Below are 18,061 nucleotides of genomic sequence, written 5' to 3'. Positions count from 1 at the left end.
TTAGTTTTGGAGATAGTAACTTGCATGTAAAACTTTAACCAAAATTTTCTAAGTCCAAAAGGGGGCATAATTTGCTCAAAATACATGTTAGAGTTATGGAACTTGACCCAGTGAGGTTGGTAATTGACCTAGAAAAAGAATAAATAAGTTTCAAAGCTATATGCCTTTAAATGATAGCTGTATGTACTTGCATGCAAAAACTTAACCAAGGTGTGACGCAGACGCCGATGCCAGGGTGAGTAGAATAGCTAGACTATTCTTCGAATAGTCGAGCTAAAAACTGTACAAATGGGTGACAATAGCAACAAATAAACAATCTATAACATACATATAAACAATCTAGTTATTGTAAACCTGACTAGCCAAAGACCTACTGTACACAATAAATGATTGTTTCAATTAAATTTAGCTTTTATTTTTATATGATATAAAACAAGTACGAAACAAGTATGAAATCTCCTGAAATACTGACAATGATTCTATTTAACACACAGTCCTACAACCAGGTAACTTAAGATAGCCTGCTTACCTTAGCTTCAAGTTTCTGTTTTGTATATACCATATTTGTTGCTGTGCATATATTGTTTACAAATATCATCAAATACCCTATTGCGTCAAATGATAGGTCTGTCCTGAAAAAAAAAAATATATCATAGAGATATCACTAAGTAATTCATTCTCCCACTAAAAGCCTTGTTAGACAAGGCAATGCACCTTTTATGATCAATCTGCGAGTTAATTTATCTATATTCAGGAAGAGTTACAGTTCTTGTGCTTTTCAGTTTACTACCTTAAAATTAATGAAAAGTACAAAGAGTTATCCATGGCAGATTTATGGTAGTTGTGTCATTTGCTCCCCCATAATCAAAATCCACTCAGTGGAATTATTGTCATTCTTTAAAACTATAATATGAAAAACTAAATACAATTAGAAAGGGAGGATATTTTGTGAGAAAAAAAATGAGATATGGAACTTGTTATGTTTGCAGATCTTTCACGGTATTTTAAGTCATATTAAAATCCCTCCAGTAAAGTTCCAAATTTTAAAAAAGTGAAAAAAATAGGGATTACTATATCAATATAGTTGTTGTGCCTTTCAGTTCCTCTTCAGAATGTTAGTATATTAAATTCTCTTCAGTTAAGATCGGATGAAAACTGTATGACTTAGAGAGCGGACAAGTCTAAATTTGAAGTTTTTTTAGTAATTCAAGGGCCATAATCCAAGTGTCTGCGGCGATTTAGCTGGCTATCCAACTTGGCTGAGATATTATGCCCACAAACATTGTCAGCAAGCTTGGTGAAGATCGGATGAAAACTGTTTGACAAATGGGGACAATTCTGCTTAAAAAAAGTTATAGATACCTGATTTGTTATCTCAACTTCCTCATGGGTTAAAATTCAAAGGTAATACCTCAACTGGTTTCAGAGCTATCTAAGGAAAACAATAATTTTGCCAATAACAAACTTTGAAATAGTAACCACCTTGAAAGTCCAAAAGGGGGAATAATTTTGTCAAAATAACAGAGTTCATGTAGAAATTTACCTGAGGTGTGTATTATTGCATTGAAAGAAATTATCCTTGAAACAAGTGTTTACTCTGGGACAAAGTGTACAAAATTACCCTTACAATCCAGCAATGATTGCTCCCAGCATCATTAGATACACGCTCAGCTGTACTGCTCGTGAGGCTTTAATCCTGAAATACAAACACTGGTTTGAGAAATGTATCGAGGCTTAAATGCACATAGCTTGCTAATGTTATCATTTATATGCAAACCAAGAAATTGAGCTACGTATAGCTATCACTGGAAACTAGCCCTCCTTGCTGGTACTGTGGTCTTATCTAGCTCTCAGATAATTTCTCTCTTTACTAAAAAATCTGCTTGCATAAATGGACCTGTTTACATTACTTTTTCTTACCGGCTGAAACCAGGAAGTGAAGAACAAGCCGGGCTAAAGTCGGGTGTGCTTGAATTAAATATTTTAATTGAATTAAAATAAACCTATCCTAAAAGATTCAAACCACAACTACCAATAGTTAACAATTTAATGTATTTACAATCCCTGCATTTTCTGTTTACAAAACTGTCAAAATGTTTAGTCTAAAGAGAAACTATTACAGGTATTCAGCTTCTAGTGTGCATGTGCAAGCAGCTGTCTTATGAGGTGCCCAACTTGTTTGTAAAATGAAAAGTGTTTCCAACTTGGCTACCAGCCATCAAGCATAGCATTTAAGAAACAAACACAGCTTTTCTCTTTCCTTAACTAGTAAATCTAGATATAACTTCAGAGGTGTTGTTAGAAAATTTACAAGCTGAAGCTTGTTAAAACAGGTACAACTGTAAAATAATTGCCAGATGAGTTCATTATTGCAAAACCACGCAGCTGCGGTTTCAAAACACAAAATCAAAATAATTGGGACCATGAAAATCGTCTAATTTTCAGAAGTTTCCAGTTTTTGGAAGGTCCTTATGTTTATTTTTGATGATATGTGAAGAAATGAATGCTCTATCTCAGGTATTTATTGAACACCCACGTATTACATTAAATACCTTATGGTCTGTGTTATTAAGATTTGCATGACAAAATACTGAATGATATTGATCATTATTTCAAATCAAATGCATAGAAAACTTGTTTGTAGAAAAAACTTTTATCTAAAGATCGATCTTTCAAATATTCTAATAAGGAAAATTTATCACTTCTCATTAGCTGGAGTTTGCCATCCATTCAGGTAGTTTTGCATGTTTGATAAACTGCAAGTAATTGCGTAACGTCACTTATCTGGATAACAAACAATAAAGTCTCGACTCAGTATACGAAAATCCTTGAATGAATTAACAGCAATCTAAGACTAAGTTTATTAAAATGGCTACCTCACTGTCCTTGCAAAGATAGAATATGATACACAAAATGTTGACATGATAAATAATTCCAAATAATGTTAAAAATTGGCTTTAAAAATAGAGACCTTTTTAATTATACCTAAAAAAACAAGTACATCGGCATATATATTTATTTCACCATATAACAGACCGTACGTTTATTTACAAATGTGAGAAGAATCATTAAAATCTACATTGTAGAAAAAATTCTATTTGCATAAATGTCAACAAATTGTAATTTTACCATAGACTCCCATTTGAAAACTTGTCCAAGTTTTCCAAATCAGTCTAGCAAAAAAATTAAGCACATGACCCTTTCTTTTTTTTATTTGCAGAAATTTCAAAGTATATTCTGAAACTTTTAGAATCCAAGATTTTATGAAAATGTACAATGTAAAAAAAAACTGATCCCAACAATGTTCATGCAGAACTACCTTAAGGTATACTTTACCAATGACAGCTGTACATCACATTTAATTAAACTAAAAGCTACCCCTCTCTCTTGGTTTTCCTTCAAGCAAGCATTGGATTAAGAAATTTTATGCAAATTATACCTGCACAACAACAGACCACAGAAATGGTACTAACTGTAACAGATGTTAAAGACACACACATGATCAGTATTTTCATTCTGCTTATAAAAAAATTTCATGAAGATATGGTAATAAATGTGGCCTCTAAAGTGGCCTCTAAGCTTTTCCTTTGATTTGACTGGATTACCTAGTTTTTGACCTAACATGACCCAGATTCAAACCTGACCTAGAAGTCATCAAGACAAACATTGTGATCAAATTTCATGAAGATCCAGTGTAAAATGCAATCCCTATTGCATAGACAAGGTTTTTCTTGATTTGACCTTGGGACCTAGTTTTTGACCACAGATTACCCATATTCAAACTTGACCTAGATTTCATCAAGGCAGCCATTCTGACTAAATTTTATTAACATCCAGTGTAAAATGCGGCCCCTATTGCATACAAGGTTTTTCTTTGATTTGAGCAGGTGACCTAGTTTTTGATCCCAGATGACCCATATTTATAACTGACCTAGATTGCATTCAAACAAACATTCTGATCAAATTTCATGAAGATCGGGTGTAAAATGCAGTCTCTGTTGCTCATTCAAGGTTTGTCTTTGATTTGACCTAGTGACCTAGTTTTTGATCCCAGATGACCCATATTCAAACCCAGCCGAAATTTCATCAAGGCAATCATTCTGACCAAAATCCATGAAGATCAATTAAAAAATATAGCCTCTATTGCATACACAAGGTTTTTCTTTGATTTGACCTAGTCAAACAAACATTCTGATCAAATTTCATGAAGATCGGGTGTAAAATGCAGTCTCTGTTGCTCATTCAAGGTTTGTCTTTGATTTGACCTAGTGACCTAGTTTTTGACCCCAGAGGACCCATTTTCAAACTTGGCCTAGATTTCATCAAGGCAATCATTCTGACCAAATTTCATGAAGATCAATTGAAAAATACAGCCTCTATCGCATACATAAGCTAAATGTTGACAGACAGACAGACAGACGCTGGATATACAGCGATCACAATAACTCACCTGAGCATTTCACAGGTGAGATAAAAAAAGTCTAGGCCAATTTCACACAATTTTAAATTAAGGATTTAACATGAAAGCTTTTCGAGACAAATAAATATCCCCACCACATTTCTGGGGAAGTTGTGTGGAGATGGGAAAAACAGCAAACTAGTACAGGTAGCAAATAGCCCGCCCGCTTAGCTCGGTAGGTCTGCAGATCGCGGGGTCGCGAGTTCGATCCTCGGGCGTATGTTCTCCGTGACTATTTGATAAATGACACTGTGTCTGAAATCATTAGTCCTCTACCTCTGATTCATGTGGGGAAGTGGGCAGTTACTTGCTGAGAACAGGTTTGTACTGGTACAGAGTCCAGGAACACTGATTAGGTTAACTGTCCACCGTTACACGACTGAAATACTGTTGAAAAACGGCGTTAAACCCAAAACAAACAAACAGGTAGCAAATGTCTCTAGTGGGACCTAAAACAACAAAATTAAATTTCATTTAGCCTAACACACATTTGTTTTGTCAATAACCAATATTAACAATTTATCTATACATCCTAAAATCTCTGTCAATAAGCACTTTAAAACTGCCTAACAATCAATGGGCCAAAGTGAGTAGAGGAACGTACCCTAAAATCCAGAATTCTGCTATCATTGTGAATAGTATTGAAAACCTTCTCAAAACTGTAAACATGGGAAGACTGAAAAAAGACATTTACAGCTGTAATGTTAATGAACAATAACATGTTTTTGTAAATGAGAACAGAAGCATAAAATAGAAGGAATGACATAAAAATGTAGGTAATAAAAAGGAAGTTATCTGATACTTAAAATTACTGAATCACTCGTACTTTCAAGAATCTAATTTCTAAGGGCTTAAAATAATATAATAGTATCATATAACCTATAGTTACCATTTTTAATAGGGTTTTGAGTTTTTCAAATGTCTGGATTTGAATCAGAACACAAATGAGCCATGCTATGAGAAAACCAACATAGTGCATTTGTGACCAGCATGGATCCAGACCAGCCTGCACATATGCACAGTCTGGTCAGGATCCATGCAGTTCGCTTTCAAAGCCTATTGTAATTAGAGAAACCACTAGCATACAGCATGGATCTTGACAAGACTGCACATATGTGCAGGCTGGTCTGGATCCATGCTGGTAGCAAATGCACTATGTTGGTTTTCTCATGGCGCGGCTCAAATGAAGACGTTTCATTTCAACAAAATTTGAAAACAAATAAATTCAGACTCGTTAATCCTGGAAATAGTTCACCAAAATGACATGCTAGATGTGTATATTCATACAATTATATACTAACCTGAGTTTTTGTGTGCCTCCTAGACCACACAGTAAATTGCCAACATAAACAAGTGGTAATGGCCATATCTGCAAAGACAAGAAGCACGTCTGAAACTCAAAACCTACACTGCCATTTTTATATTCTGTGAAATTGTTAATACTCATGGGGGACTCATTTTCATGGGTTTCAGTTTGTGTCAATCCACAAAAATAAATCCCAGCAGACAAGAAAATTTATTTCATCTTGTTATAGCGTAAATGCCACAAAATAACATTCCAGTGAAATATTTCTTTTGGAAAAAACTACCCAATTTCATGCACAAACACGAGCTGTCACAGGAGACAGCGTGCTCGACTATTTCAATGCCGGATAGTGAAAATGGACACATCTGAGGAAGTTGAAGCAGTCACTGGAGTGTTTAATGACTCCAATGTGGATGAAGGTACTGGACAATAGCTTATGTTTGTGTCAAAGAATTAATTAAGTAATTAGAGAGATAAAGTTATCAAAACATTAAATAAGTATAATTCTAAGCAAAAAGGGGGCATGGTTCATGAAATATTGGTGCAAGAGCGATGCACTTTGTGTCATATCATGTGGGTGATGATGTGTAACAACTACTTAAGGTTTGAATCAAATCCATTTAGTAATAACTGAGATAGAGTGAAAGTGCACCAAAACTTTAACCTGAAATTCTAAGTAAAAGGGGAGATAATTCATGAAATACTGGAGCTAGAGTTATGGTCCTTGTGTTATATAATGTGAATGATGATACTGGACAACTATTTTAAGTCTGAATCAAATCCTCTCTGTAATAACAGAGATATAGTGAAAATGCATCAAAATTAACCTTAAATTCTAAGTAAAAGGGGGCATTATTCATGAAAAATTGGTGTCTTGTGTCATATGATGTAGGTGATAAGGTGGAACAACTATTTTAAGTTTGAATTTTCCATTTAGTAATATTTGAGATAGAGTGAAACTGCACCAAAACTTTAACATAAAATTCTAAGTAAAAAGGGGGATTATTCATGAAATATTCTTGCAAGAGTTATGGCACTTGTGTCAAATTATGTGAATGATGATGTGGAACAAATATTTTAAGTTTGAATAAAATCCATTTAGAAATATCAGAGATTGAGTGAAAGCGCACCAAAACTTTAACCTGAAATTCCAAGTAAAAGGGGGCATTATTCATGAAAAATTGGTGTCAAAGTTATGGACCTTGTGTCATATGATGTGGGTGATAAGGTGGAACAACTATTTTTAGTTTGAATTTTCCATTTAGTAATATCTGAGATAGATTGAAACTGCACCAAAACTTTAACATAAAATTCTAAGTAAAAAGGGGGATAATTCATGAAATATTCTTGCAAGAGTTATGGCACTTGTGTCAAATTATGAAAATGATGATGTGGAACAAATATTTTAAGTTTGAATAAAATCCATTTAGAAATATCAGAGATTGAGTGAAAGCGCACCAAAGCTTTAACTTGAAATTCCAAGTAAAAGGGGGCATTATTCGTGAAAAATTGGTTTCAAAGTTATGGACCTTGTGTCATATGATGTGGGTGATAAGGTGGAACAACTATTTTAAGTTTGAATTTTCCATTTAGTAATATCTGAGATAGAGTGAAACTGCACCAAAACTTTAACATAAAATTCTAAGTAAAAAGGGGGATAATTCATGAAATATTCTTGCAAGAGTTATGGCGCTTGTGTCAAATTATGTGAATGATGATGTGGAACAAATATTTTAAGTTTGAATAAAATCCATTTAGTAATATCAGAGGTTGAGTGAAAGCACACCAAAACTTTAACCTGAAATTCCAAGTAAAAAGGGGGCATAATTCATTAAAAATTGGTTCCAGAGTTATGGACCTTGTGTCATATGATGTTGGTGATAATTTTGAACAAATATTAAATCTGAATCAAATCCTTTTAGTAATAACTGAGATAGAGTGAAAGTACACCAAAACTTTAACCTGAAATTCTAAGTCAAAAGGGGGATAATTCATGAAATATTGGTGCAAGAGTTCTGGCCCTTGTGCCATTTGATGTGGGTGATGATGAGGAATAACTATTTTATGTTTGAAACAAATCCAAGAAATTACAGAGATAAAGAGGAAGTGCCTCAAAACTTTAACCAAAGTACGGACATGGAAGGACCGCCGACGCCAGGTCGAGTAGGACAGCTCTCAATATAGTCAAGCTATAATATCAAATGATTTTACAGTAAAATCAGGAGACATATCTACAGCTATAAGCCTTTGAAGTATTCATAAACCATTATCCACTCAGAATCAATAGCAACATCAAAGAGCAAGATGCTACAAAACATCAAAGTATCAGCAGGCAGAACAAAGACAGAAATTAAATTTTCAGTAATCTTATAGATTGCTTGTATCCATACATCACATGATTTCAATCTGTAAAGTTAGGGAGCTTCCACATAACAGTTTAGAAATGAGAAACCCTGACAAATATTCATAAAAGATTTCCATAAATCATTCAACAGCAAAATGATATAACAAATGTGAATCTATGGTTCATACCAGCAGACAAGAATTTATTTCATCTTGTCAGTGGAAAAAAAAACAAAAAAAATCCGTGTTTATTTCAAATGGAGATTAAACCAGAAGTTCAACCAAAAATTTTGTCATGTACTTTCAGGGACAATGTTATATGAGTCATTCTATCACACATGACAACATGCACCTAACATGATGAACTTTCACCACCATAATTCATTATTTTCTTAAGAAAATTTAATGAAATTCAGTCTTGCACTGTGACCTTGACCTTTGAGCTGTTGACATGTTCTTGCACATACTACCTCAGTTTATTGCAACAACCATCTGTGCCATGATATTTCTTAATCCCACCATGTATGAAAACGCAACACCTGTTATCACTATAGCATTGTAATGGTGGTTACTTGATCCAAGTCATTTTAAAACTAAGAAAGTTACAACTTTATTTCTATTTCTAGAGGCTACATATTGGGTTTCCTCATCAACCATGTGGGCCTAAACATATATTAAGGTATACAAGAGGGTCATGATGACCATGGATTGCTCACCTGAGTAATATGAGCTACATGTTTCAAATGTCAAACTGATGATTTTTAGAAATTTTTTGGAAGATTTTCCGATGTACATTTTCCTGGGGCGTGGCCAATTTTGATTTGAACAAAGTTTGTAGAAGTCTACTAGGCAATACTACATAATCAAATATCTAAGATCTAGGCCTTCTGGTTTATTTTTAGCAAATTTATGAAGATTTCCCTATGTACAATCAAGTAACCCCTGGGGCTTGGTCAATTTGACCCTGGGGGTCAAGATTTGAACAAATGTTGTAGAGGTCCACTAGGCAATGCTACATGTCAAATATCTAAGCTCTAGGCCTTCTGGTTTATTTTAAGAAAATTTTGAAGATTTTTCTATGTACAATCAAGTAGCCCCATGGGGCGGGGGTCAGTTTGACCCCGGGGGTCACGATTTGAGCAAATTTTGTAGAAGTCTACTAGGCAGTGCTTAGATATATCAAATATCTAAGATCTAGGCCTTCTAATTTATTTTCAGAAATGTTTTGAAGATTTCCCTATGTAAAATCAAGTGACCCCTAGGGTGGGGTCATGATTTGAATAAATTTTGTAGAAGTCCACTAGGCAATGCTACATGTGAAATATCTAAGCTCTAGGCCTTCTGGTTTATTTTTAGAAAATTTTTGAAGATTTTCCAATGTAAAATCAAGTAACCCCTCAGGCGGGGTCACTTTTGACCCCAGGGGTCATGATTTGAACAACTTTATTAGAGGTCCACTAGGCAATGCTACATGTCAAATATCTAAGCTCTAGGGCTTCTGGTTTTTGAGAAGAAGATTTTTTCAGATTTTCCTATGTAAAATCAAGTGACCCCTGGGGCGGGGTCAATTTTGACCCCGGGGTCTTGATTTGAACAAAATTGGTAGAGGTCTACTAGGCAATGCTTCACACCAAATATCTAAGCTCTAGGAGTTCTGGTTTTTGAGAAGAAGATTTTTAAAGTTTTTCCTTTCGGTTGCCATGGCAACCAGTGTTCTGCATGGAATTAAATTCTATGAAAATTTTTTGGAGAACTTCACCCAAGGAACATTCCTGTGAAGTTTGGATGAAATTGGCCTAGCGGTTTATGAGGAGATGTCGTTTAAAGTAAAAGTTTACGGACGACGGACAACGGACGCCGGACGGTGAGTGATCAGAATAGCTCACCCTGAGCCTTTGGCTCTGGTGAGCTACTAAAATAAACAAACATTAAAAAAAAACATTATCAAACATAGAATATCATCAATTCAAAATATACAATTATAGAGGAGTCAAAAATAAATAAAGGATTCACTGAAGACTAGCATAAAATGGTGTTCAAAAAATAATGTAGACTTTGCCTATAGCTTTTATGTAGTTTAATGAAGCAAAACAAGAAATACACCATCATGATTTGCAATCTTTCTACTTCCTTCATTGCAAATTTGACATGATTATGATCATACAACGCCTCCTTGTGGAGGTTAAAATCACTTCTATAGTGTTCACAAGATAAAAATTATTAACAGATTTTGGCACTTTCAGGTGTCAATCAGGGGCCATAACTCTGGAACCTATGATTTGATCTGACATATTCATCATGGAATCCAAGATCTATTGTTGTTTAAGATTTTTTGGAAGTTTGTATCAAATCAAACCATAAATAAAGTCTCTATATGGCTGCAAAAGCCAAAATTTTAAGGGGCCATACTTCTGGAACCCATTACGGGATCTGACCAGTTTTCAAAAGGAACTGAGATATCATGCCAATACAAGTTGAGTGCAAGTTTGATTAAAATCAATTGCAGGGCTTGTCATCCTTATATAACAGAGGCCTATATTAGGCCACTTCCCAATACAAGAATATACTATATTTTCCTCAACTGTGGCAGATTTATTTCCCAAAATGCAAGGTTACAGATTTCCCCAAATCATACCAACAAATAGTTAACATTTTAGTATTTCCAGAGGAAGCATTTGTCTGGTATCGATTTTTTGTTGCACTATAGCCTAACAGCACACAGAACCACATGTGCCGCATTACCAGTCTAATCCGTTATGTTCCATGGCCTGGATTTTAGTCCATGTTTCAGAGGAGATAAATTTAAATCACCGTTAGGTGTTTACTTCCAGAAATGCTCTGGACAAAGTCATTTTTGTATCTGACCTTTGACTTCTAAGTGTGACCTTGACCTTAAACCTAGGGGCCTGGTTCTTGCGCATGACATTCTGTCTCATGGAGGTGAACATTTGTGCCAAGTTACATCTAAATCCCTAAATGCATGAAGAAGAAATGCACCGGACAAAATCATTATTGAATATGACATTTGATCTCTAAAGTGTGACCTTGGTCTTTGAGATAGGAACCTGGACTTTGCACATGACACTCTGTCTCACTGAGGTTAACATTCATGCCAAATATAAACAAGATTGCTCCATGCATGTCAAAGTTATGGTCCGGACAAACAAATCCGGACGGATGCACAGACGCACCTAGATTCACCAAACAGCCATTTGGACAACTATATCTTTGCTTCTATAAGTGGGCTCATAAAACTTTATGTATGAATTTGAAACTGTTTTAGAGTACCTGATTAAAAGATGATAAAAGGTATTTGCAGTTTGCAAAAAAAAAATAAACAAGAGCTGTCTCCATAGGATGACACATGCCCCCGATGGCACTTTGAATGAATAGTTATGGCCAATGTTAGAGTTTAGGACCTTTGCCCTACGGACCTTGGTCTTGTGCGCGATACGTCGTCTTACTGTGCCACACATTCAAGCGTAGTTATTATAAAATCCATGCATGAATGACAAAGATATGGACCGGACATGCCCATCATTGCACTATCATGAAATATGACCTTTAACCTCTAAGTGTAACCTTGACTTTTGAGCTACGGACCTGGGTCTTGCGCGCGACACGTCGTCTTACTGTGGTACATATTCATGCCCAATAATTTTAAAATCCATGCATGAATGACAAAGATATGGAGCGGACACACCCATCAATGCACTATCATGAAATATGACCTTTAACGTCTAAGTGTGACCTTGACCTTTGAGCTACAGACCTGGGTTTTGCGCGCGACACGTCGTCTTACTGTGCCACACATTTATGCGTAGTTACTTGAAAATTCATCCATGGATGACAAAGATATGGACCAGACACGCCCATCAATGCACTTTCATGAAATATGACCTTTAACGTCTAAGTGTGACCTTGACCTTTGAGCTACAGACCTGGGTCTTGCGCGCGACACGTCGTCTTACTGTGCCACACATTTATGCGTAGTTACTTGAAAATTATCTATGGATGACAAAGATATGGACCGGACACGCCCATCAATGCACTATCATGAAAAATGACCTTTAACGTCTAAGTGTGACCTTGACCTTTGAGCTATGGACCTGGGTCTTGCGCGCGACACGTCGTCTTACTGTGGTACACATTCATGCCAAGTTATTTGAAAATCCATCCATGGATGACAAAGATATGGACCGGACACGAAAATTGCGGAAAGACCGACAGACGGACAGACGGTTAAAAAACTATATGCCTCCCTTCGGGGGCATAAAAATTAAAAATCTGTGACAACTGATATAAATTTTCCCAAAATAATTGACTATTTCCAGGCTTAAAACAGAAACAGAGGGAAGCTAATGTCAGGAATAAGTTTGTAGACATTCATTCACTTGCAGGTAATGCTGCAAATGTAATGCTCTAACAAGAACAAGAGGGCTAAGATGGCCCTAGGGCGCTCACCTGAGAAACATACCAAAACAGAGTAAACATGTTTAACCAGGTGATTTCATGGAAACAAATATTCTGGCCCATTTTCATTAAAATTGGACTAAAAATGTGGTCTCTTGAGTTTAAACAAGTATTTTCTTAGATATGACTTAGTGACCTAGTCTTTGACCCAAGATGACCCATATTCAAACTTGACTTAGATTTTTTCAAGGCAATCATTCTGATCAATTTCCATGAAGATCAATTGAATACAGTCTCTATGGCATATACAAGGTTTTTCTTTGATTTGACCTGGTGACCTACTTTTTGACTCCAGATGACCGATATTCAAGCTCGACCTAGATTTTATCAGGGCATCATTCTGACATAAATTTATGAAGATCAATTGAAAAATACAGCCTCTATCGCATACACAAGGTTTTCCTCTGAATTGACCTAGTGACCTACTTTTTTAACCCAGATAACCCATATTCGAATTTGACCTAGATTCCATCTAGGCAATCATTCTGACCAAATCTCATGAAGATCAATTGAAAAATACAGCCTCTACTGCATACACAAGGTTTTTCTTTGAACTTACCTAGTGACCTAATTTTTGAAACCAGATGACCCATTTTTGAACTTGGCCTAGATTTTATCAAGGCAATCATTCTGACCAAATTTCATGAAGATCAATTGAAAAATACAGTCTCTATCGCATACACAATGTTTTTCTTTGATCTGAACTAGTGACCTAGTTTTTGACCCCAGATGACCCATATTCAAACTCAATCTAGATTTCATCAATTCAATCATTCTGACCAAATTTCATGAAAATCAATTGAAAAATACAGCCTCTATCGCCCACACAATTTTTTTCTATAACTTGACCTAGTGACCTAGTTTTTGACCCCAGATGACCCATATTCAAACTCAACCTAGATTTCATCAAGAAAATCATTCTGACCAAATTTCATTAAAATCAATTGAAAAATACAGTCTCTATCGCATACACAAATTTTTTCTATAATTTGACCTAGTGACCTAGTGACCTAGTTTTTGACCCCAGATGACCCATTTTCAAAATCTGCATAGATTTCATCAAGGCAATCATTCTGACAAAATTTCATGAAGATCAGTTGAAAAATACAGCCTCTATTGCATACACAAGGTTTTTCTTTGGTCTGACCTAGTGACCTAGTTTTTGACCCCAGATGACCCATTTTCGAACTCGGCCTAGATTTCATCAAGGTTATCATTATGACATAATTTAATGAAGATCAATTGAAAAATACAGCCTATATCGCATACACAAGCTAAATGTTAACAGCCGACAGACGACAAACAGACAGACGCCGGTGATCGTGGGATCACAAACATTGCTCAGGTGAGCTAATAAAAATACAAATCAGCACCTCTTGTATTGTAACGTACACTAATTCCTACATCATTTAATACTCAAGAGGGTCATGATGACCCTGGATTGCTCACCTGAGTAATATGAGCTACATGTTTCAAATGTCAAACTGATGTTAAAATATTTAGAAAGTAGGTCAGTAGATCACATTCATGGTCACTGAAAGTCAGTTTTAAGATCGGAGTGCAAAACTGTATGCGCCATCAAAATTTCAAGGCTGTCTTAAAACAAGAGGGCCAAGATGGCCCTAGGTCGCTCACTTGAGAAACACACCATAAAAGTGTAAACATGTTTGACCTAGCGATTTCATGGAAACAAATATTCTGGCCAATTTTCATTAAGACTGGACCAAAATGTGGTCTGAGTTTAAACAAGTATTGTCTTTGATATGACCTAGTGACCTAGTTTTTGACCCCAGATGACCCATATTCAAACCTGACCTAGATTTTATATAGGTAATCATTCTGACCAAATTTCATGAAGATCAGTTGAAAAATACAGCCTCTATCGCATACAGTAGGTTTTTCTTTGACTTGACCAAGTGACCTAGTTTTTGACTCAGATGACCCATATTTGACCCCGACGTAGATTTCATAAAGGCAATCATTCTGACCAAATTTCATGAAGATCAATTCAAAAATACAGCCTTTACAGCATACACAAGGTTTTTCTTTGATTTGACCTAGTGATCTAGTTTTTGACCCCAGATGACCCATATTAGAAACTGACCTAGATTTCATCAAGGCAATCATTCTGACCAAATTTCATGAAGATCAACTTCAAAAATACAATCTCTATCACATACACAAGCTGTTTCTTTGATTTGACCTAGTGACCTACTTTTTGAAGTCAGATGACCCATAATAAAACTCAACCTAGACTTCATCAAGGCAATCATTCTGACCAAAATTCATGAATATTCGGTTTAAAATGCAGTCCCAGTTGCATACACAAGCTTCTTCTTTGATATGACCTAGTGACCTAGTTTTTGATCCAAGATGACCCATATTCAAACAAGACCTAGATTTTATCAAGGCAATCATTCTGACCAAAATTCATGAAGATCAATCTAAAAATACAGCTTCTATCGCATACACAAGGTTTTTCTTTGATTTGACCTAGTGACCTAGTTTTTGACCCCAGATGATCCATTTTCAAATTTGGCCTATACTTCATGAAGGTTATCATTCTGACAAAAATTCATGAAGATCAACTGAAAAATACAGCATCTATCGCATACACAAGGTTTTTCTTTGATTTGACCTAGTTTTTGATCCCAGAAGACCCATTTTCGAATTTAGCCTAGATTTCATCAAGGTTATCATTCTGACAAAAATTCATGAAGATCAATTGAAAAATACAGCCTCTATCGCATACACAAGGTTTTTCTTTGATTTGACCTAGTTTTTGACCCCAGATGACCCATTTTCAAACTTGGCCTAGATTTCATAAAGGATATCATTCTGACCAAATTTCATGAAGATCAGTTGAAAAAATACAGCCTCTATTGCATACACAAGCTAAATGTTGACAGACAGACGACAGACACACGCCGGACACCGGACATTGAGCGATCACAAAAACTCACCTGAGCAGCATTGCTCAGGTGAGCTAAAAACAAGAAAGTAGGTCAAGGTCACAAACAAGTGACCCTAATTACTTGGGGTCATCAGGTAATTATAATTAAACAGTCTAGGAAATATGATCAGATCATTTTTATAGTATATTTTCCAATATAACTCATATAACAAGAGGGTCATGATGACCCTGAATCGCTCACCTGAATAATATGAGCCAGATGTTTAAAATGGCAAACTGATGCTAAAATATTAGAAAGTAGGTCAGTAGGTCACATTCATGATCACAGAAAGTCAGTTTTAAAGGTGGATAATCAGATTTTGGCCATGTAACGGATTTGTTCGAAACTTTAGCATCTGATCATTTACACTCATTTATGTTCACTTAACACTTAATACAAATTAGATTTTCACTGGAGGTATTTTTAAAATTTCATTTTCCTATCCTGGTTGCCCAACCAAGATAGAGTTATTTTATCATAAGTATAAATTTGATAAACATACTTTGCCTAAGGAAATGTATAAATATTAGACATATTGTAATATATTTGTAAAATATTTGCATTAAAAATTATGTATTTAGATGGAATTCATTAGAAACGCAAGTTTGAAAAATTATTATTACCTCCCTTTGCCTATCTTGGTTGCGCAACCAAGATAGATTGGAAATAAATGAATTCAGAAGCTACACACAGCTTTTAAACTTGCATTTTGGTTCAGATTGTTCAATAGTTGATATGTCTATCAAATGCAAATGTAAAACTAGACATTGTATCGAAATAAAAAGAAATACCCAGCTTTTTATATACTTTCATATTAAAGGGGAGTAATTACAAAATTTTATAAAAATAATAAAATATACATTTCAAATAGGAATCTAACTCTATGTAATCAGTCTTTTTGTTCCTTAAATAATTCTCTACCAGAATATACAAAAAGTAAAAAATGTCATTAAATGTTGTTTAAATGTGATTGACCACCTTTAAGATCAGTGTGCAAAACTGTACATGTCATCCAAATTTCAAGGCTGTATCTTAAACAAGAGGGTCATGATGACCCTAAATCGCTCACCTGAGTAATACGAGTCACATGTTTAAAATGGCACACTGATGCTAAAATATTAGAAAGAAGGTCAGTAGGTCACATTCATGGTCACTGGAAGTCAGTTTTAAAATCGGTGTGCAAAACTGTAAATGTCATCCAAATTTCAAGGCTGTATCTTAAAAAAACAAGAAAGTAGGTCAGTAGGTCAAGGTCACAGTCAAGTGACCCTTATCAATTGGGGTCATCAGGTAATTATAATTTAACAGTCTAGGAAATATGATCTGATAATATTTTGAAGTATATATTCCTATATAACTCATATAACAAGTGAACCCCGGGGCAGGGCCTCTTTCCACCCAAGAGGCATAATTTGAACAATCTTGTTAGAGATCCACTAGGCAATGCTACATACCAAATATCAAAGGTCTAGGCCTTGAACTTAAAGACAAGAAGATTTGTATTTTCCCCCTATATAATTCTATGTTAAATTTGGGACACTCAGGGCAGGGCCTCTATTCATCCAAGGGGCATAATTTGAACAATTTTGGTAGAGGACCAAAAGGCAATGCAACATACCAAATATCAAAAGACTTGGCCTTCCAGTTTCAGGCAAGAAGATTTTTAAAGTTTTTTCCTATATAAGTCTATGTAAAACTTGAGACCCACCGGAGCAGAGCCTCTTTTCACCACAGGGTTATAATTTGAACAATTTTGGTAAAGGACCACAAAGCAATGCTACATACCAAATATCAAAGGCCTAGGTCTTGTGATTTCAGACAAGAAGATTTTTAAAGTTTTTTCCTATATAAGTCTATGTAAAACTTGTGACCCCCAGGGCGGGGCCTCTTTTCACCCCAGGGGCAAAATCTGAACAATCTTCATAGAGGACCATTAGATGATGTCACATGCCAAATATCAAGGCCCTATTCCTTGTGGTTTTGGACAAGAAGATTTTTACAGTTTTTCCTTTCGGTTGCCATGGCAACCAGATTTCTGCATGGAATTCAATTATTTGAACAATTTTGGAAGGGGGCACCCAAGGATAATTCCTGTAAAATTTGGTGTAATTCTGCCCAGTGGTTTTCAACAAGAATTTTTTTTTATAAATTGTTGACGGATGCACGCTCCACGACGGACATTGAGGGGTCACAAAAGCTAACCATGAGCCTTTGGCTCAGGTGAGCTAAAAACAAGAAAGTAGGTCATTAGGTCAAGGTCATTATAGTCAAGTGACTCCAAATCCCTCTGGGTCATCAGGTAATTATAATTTTACACCCTAGGAAATATGATCTGATAATTTTTTAGGTATTTATTACTATATAATTCGTATAACAAGTGACCCCCAGGGTGGGGCCTCTTTTCACCACAGGGGCATAATTTGAACAATCTTTATAGAGATCCACTATGCAATGCTACATACCAATTATTAAAGGTCTAGGCCTTGAACTTTCAGACAAGAAGGTTTTTTAGTTTTTTTCCTTACA

At 35.5% G+C, this 18,061-nt stretch overlaps 1 protein-coding gene across 1 annotated transcript in view; it reads right to left on the bottom strand.

The window, feature by feature from the left end:
• The window catches only part of LOC123525299 (UDP-N-acetylglucosamine/UDP-glucose/GDP-mannose transporter-like), a 74,451-nt gene that overhangs the window by 22,641 nt on the left and 33,749 nt on the right, over positions 1-18,061 (bottom strand). Inside the window, exons 4-7 of the mRNA XM_045304238.2 lie at positions 5,761-5,828; positions 5,064-5,135; positions 1,628-1,696; positions 530-632 (exon numbers count right to left, since the gene is read on the bottom strand). Of these exons, the coding sequence (XP_045160173.1) occupies positions 530-632; positions 1,628-1,696; positions 5,064-5,135; positions 5,761-5,828 (312 nt within the window). The remainder of the gene's footprint in view (positions 1-529; positions 633-1,627; positions 1,697-5,063; positions 5,136-5,760; positions 5,829-18,061) is intronic.

Source organism: Mercenaria mercenaria, chromosome 3 (assembly GCF_021730395.1).
Source record: "Mercenaria mercenaria strain notata chromosome 3, MADL_Memer_1, whole genome shotgun sequence".
NCBI lineage: Eukaryota > Metazoa > Mollusca > Bivalvia > Venerida > Veneridae > Mercenaria > Mercenaria mercenaria.
Note: the sequence above shows the minus strand (reverse complement) of the source record. Positions and strands in the feature narration are given on the sequence as shown.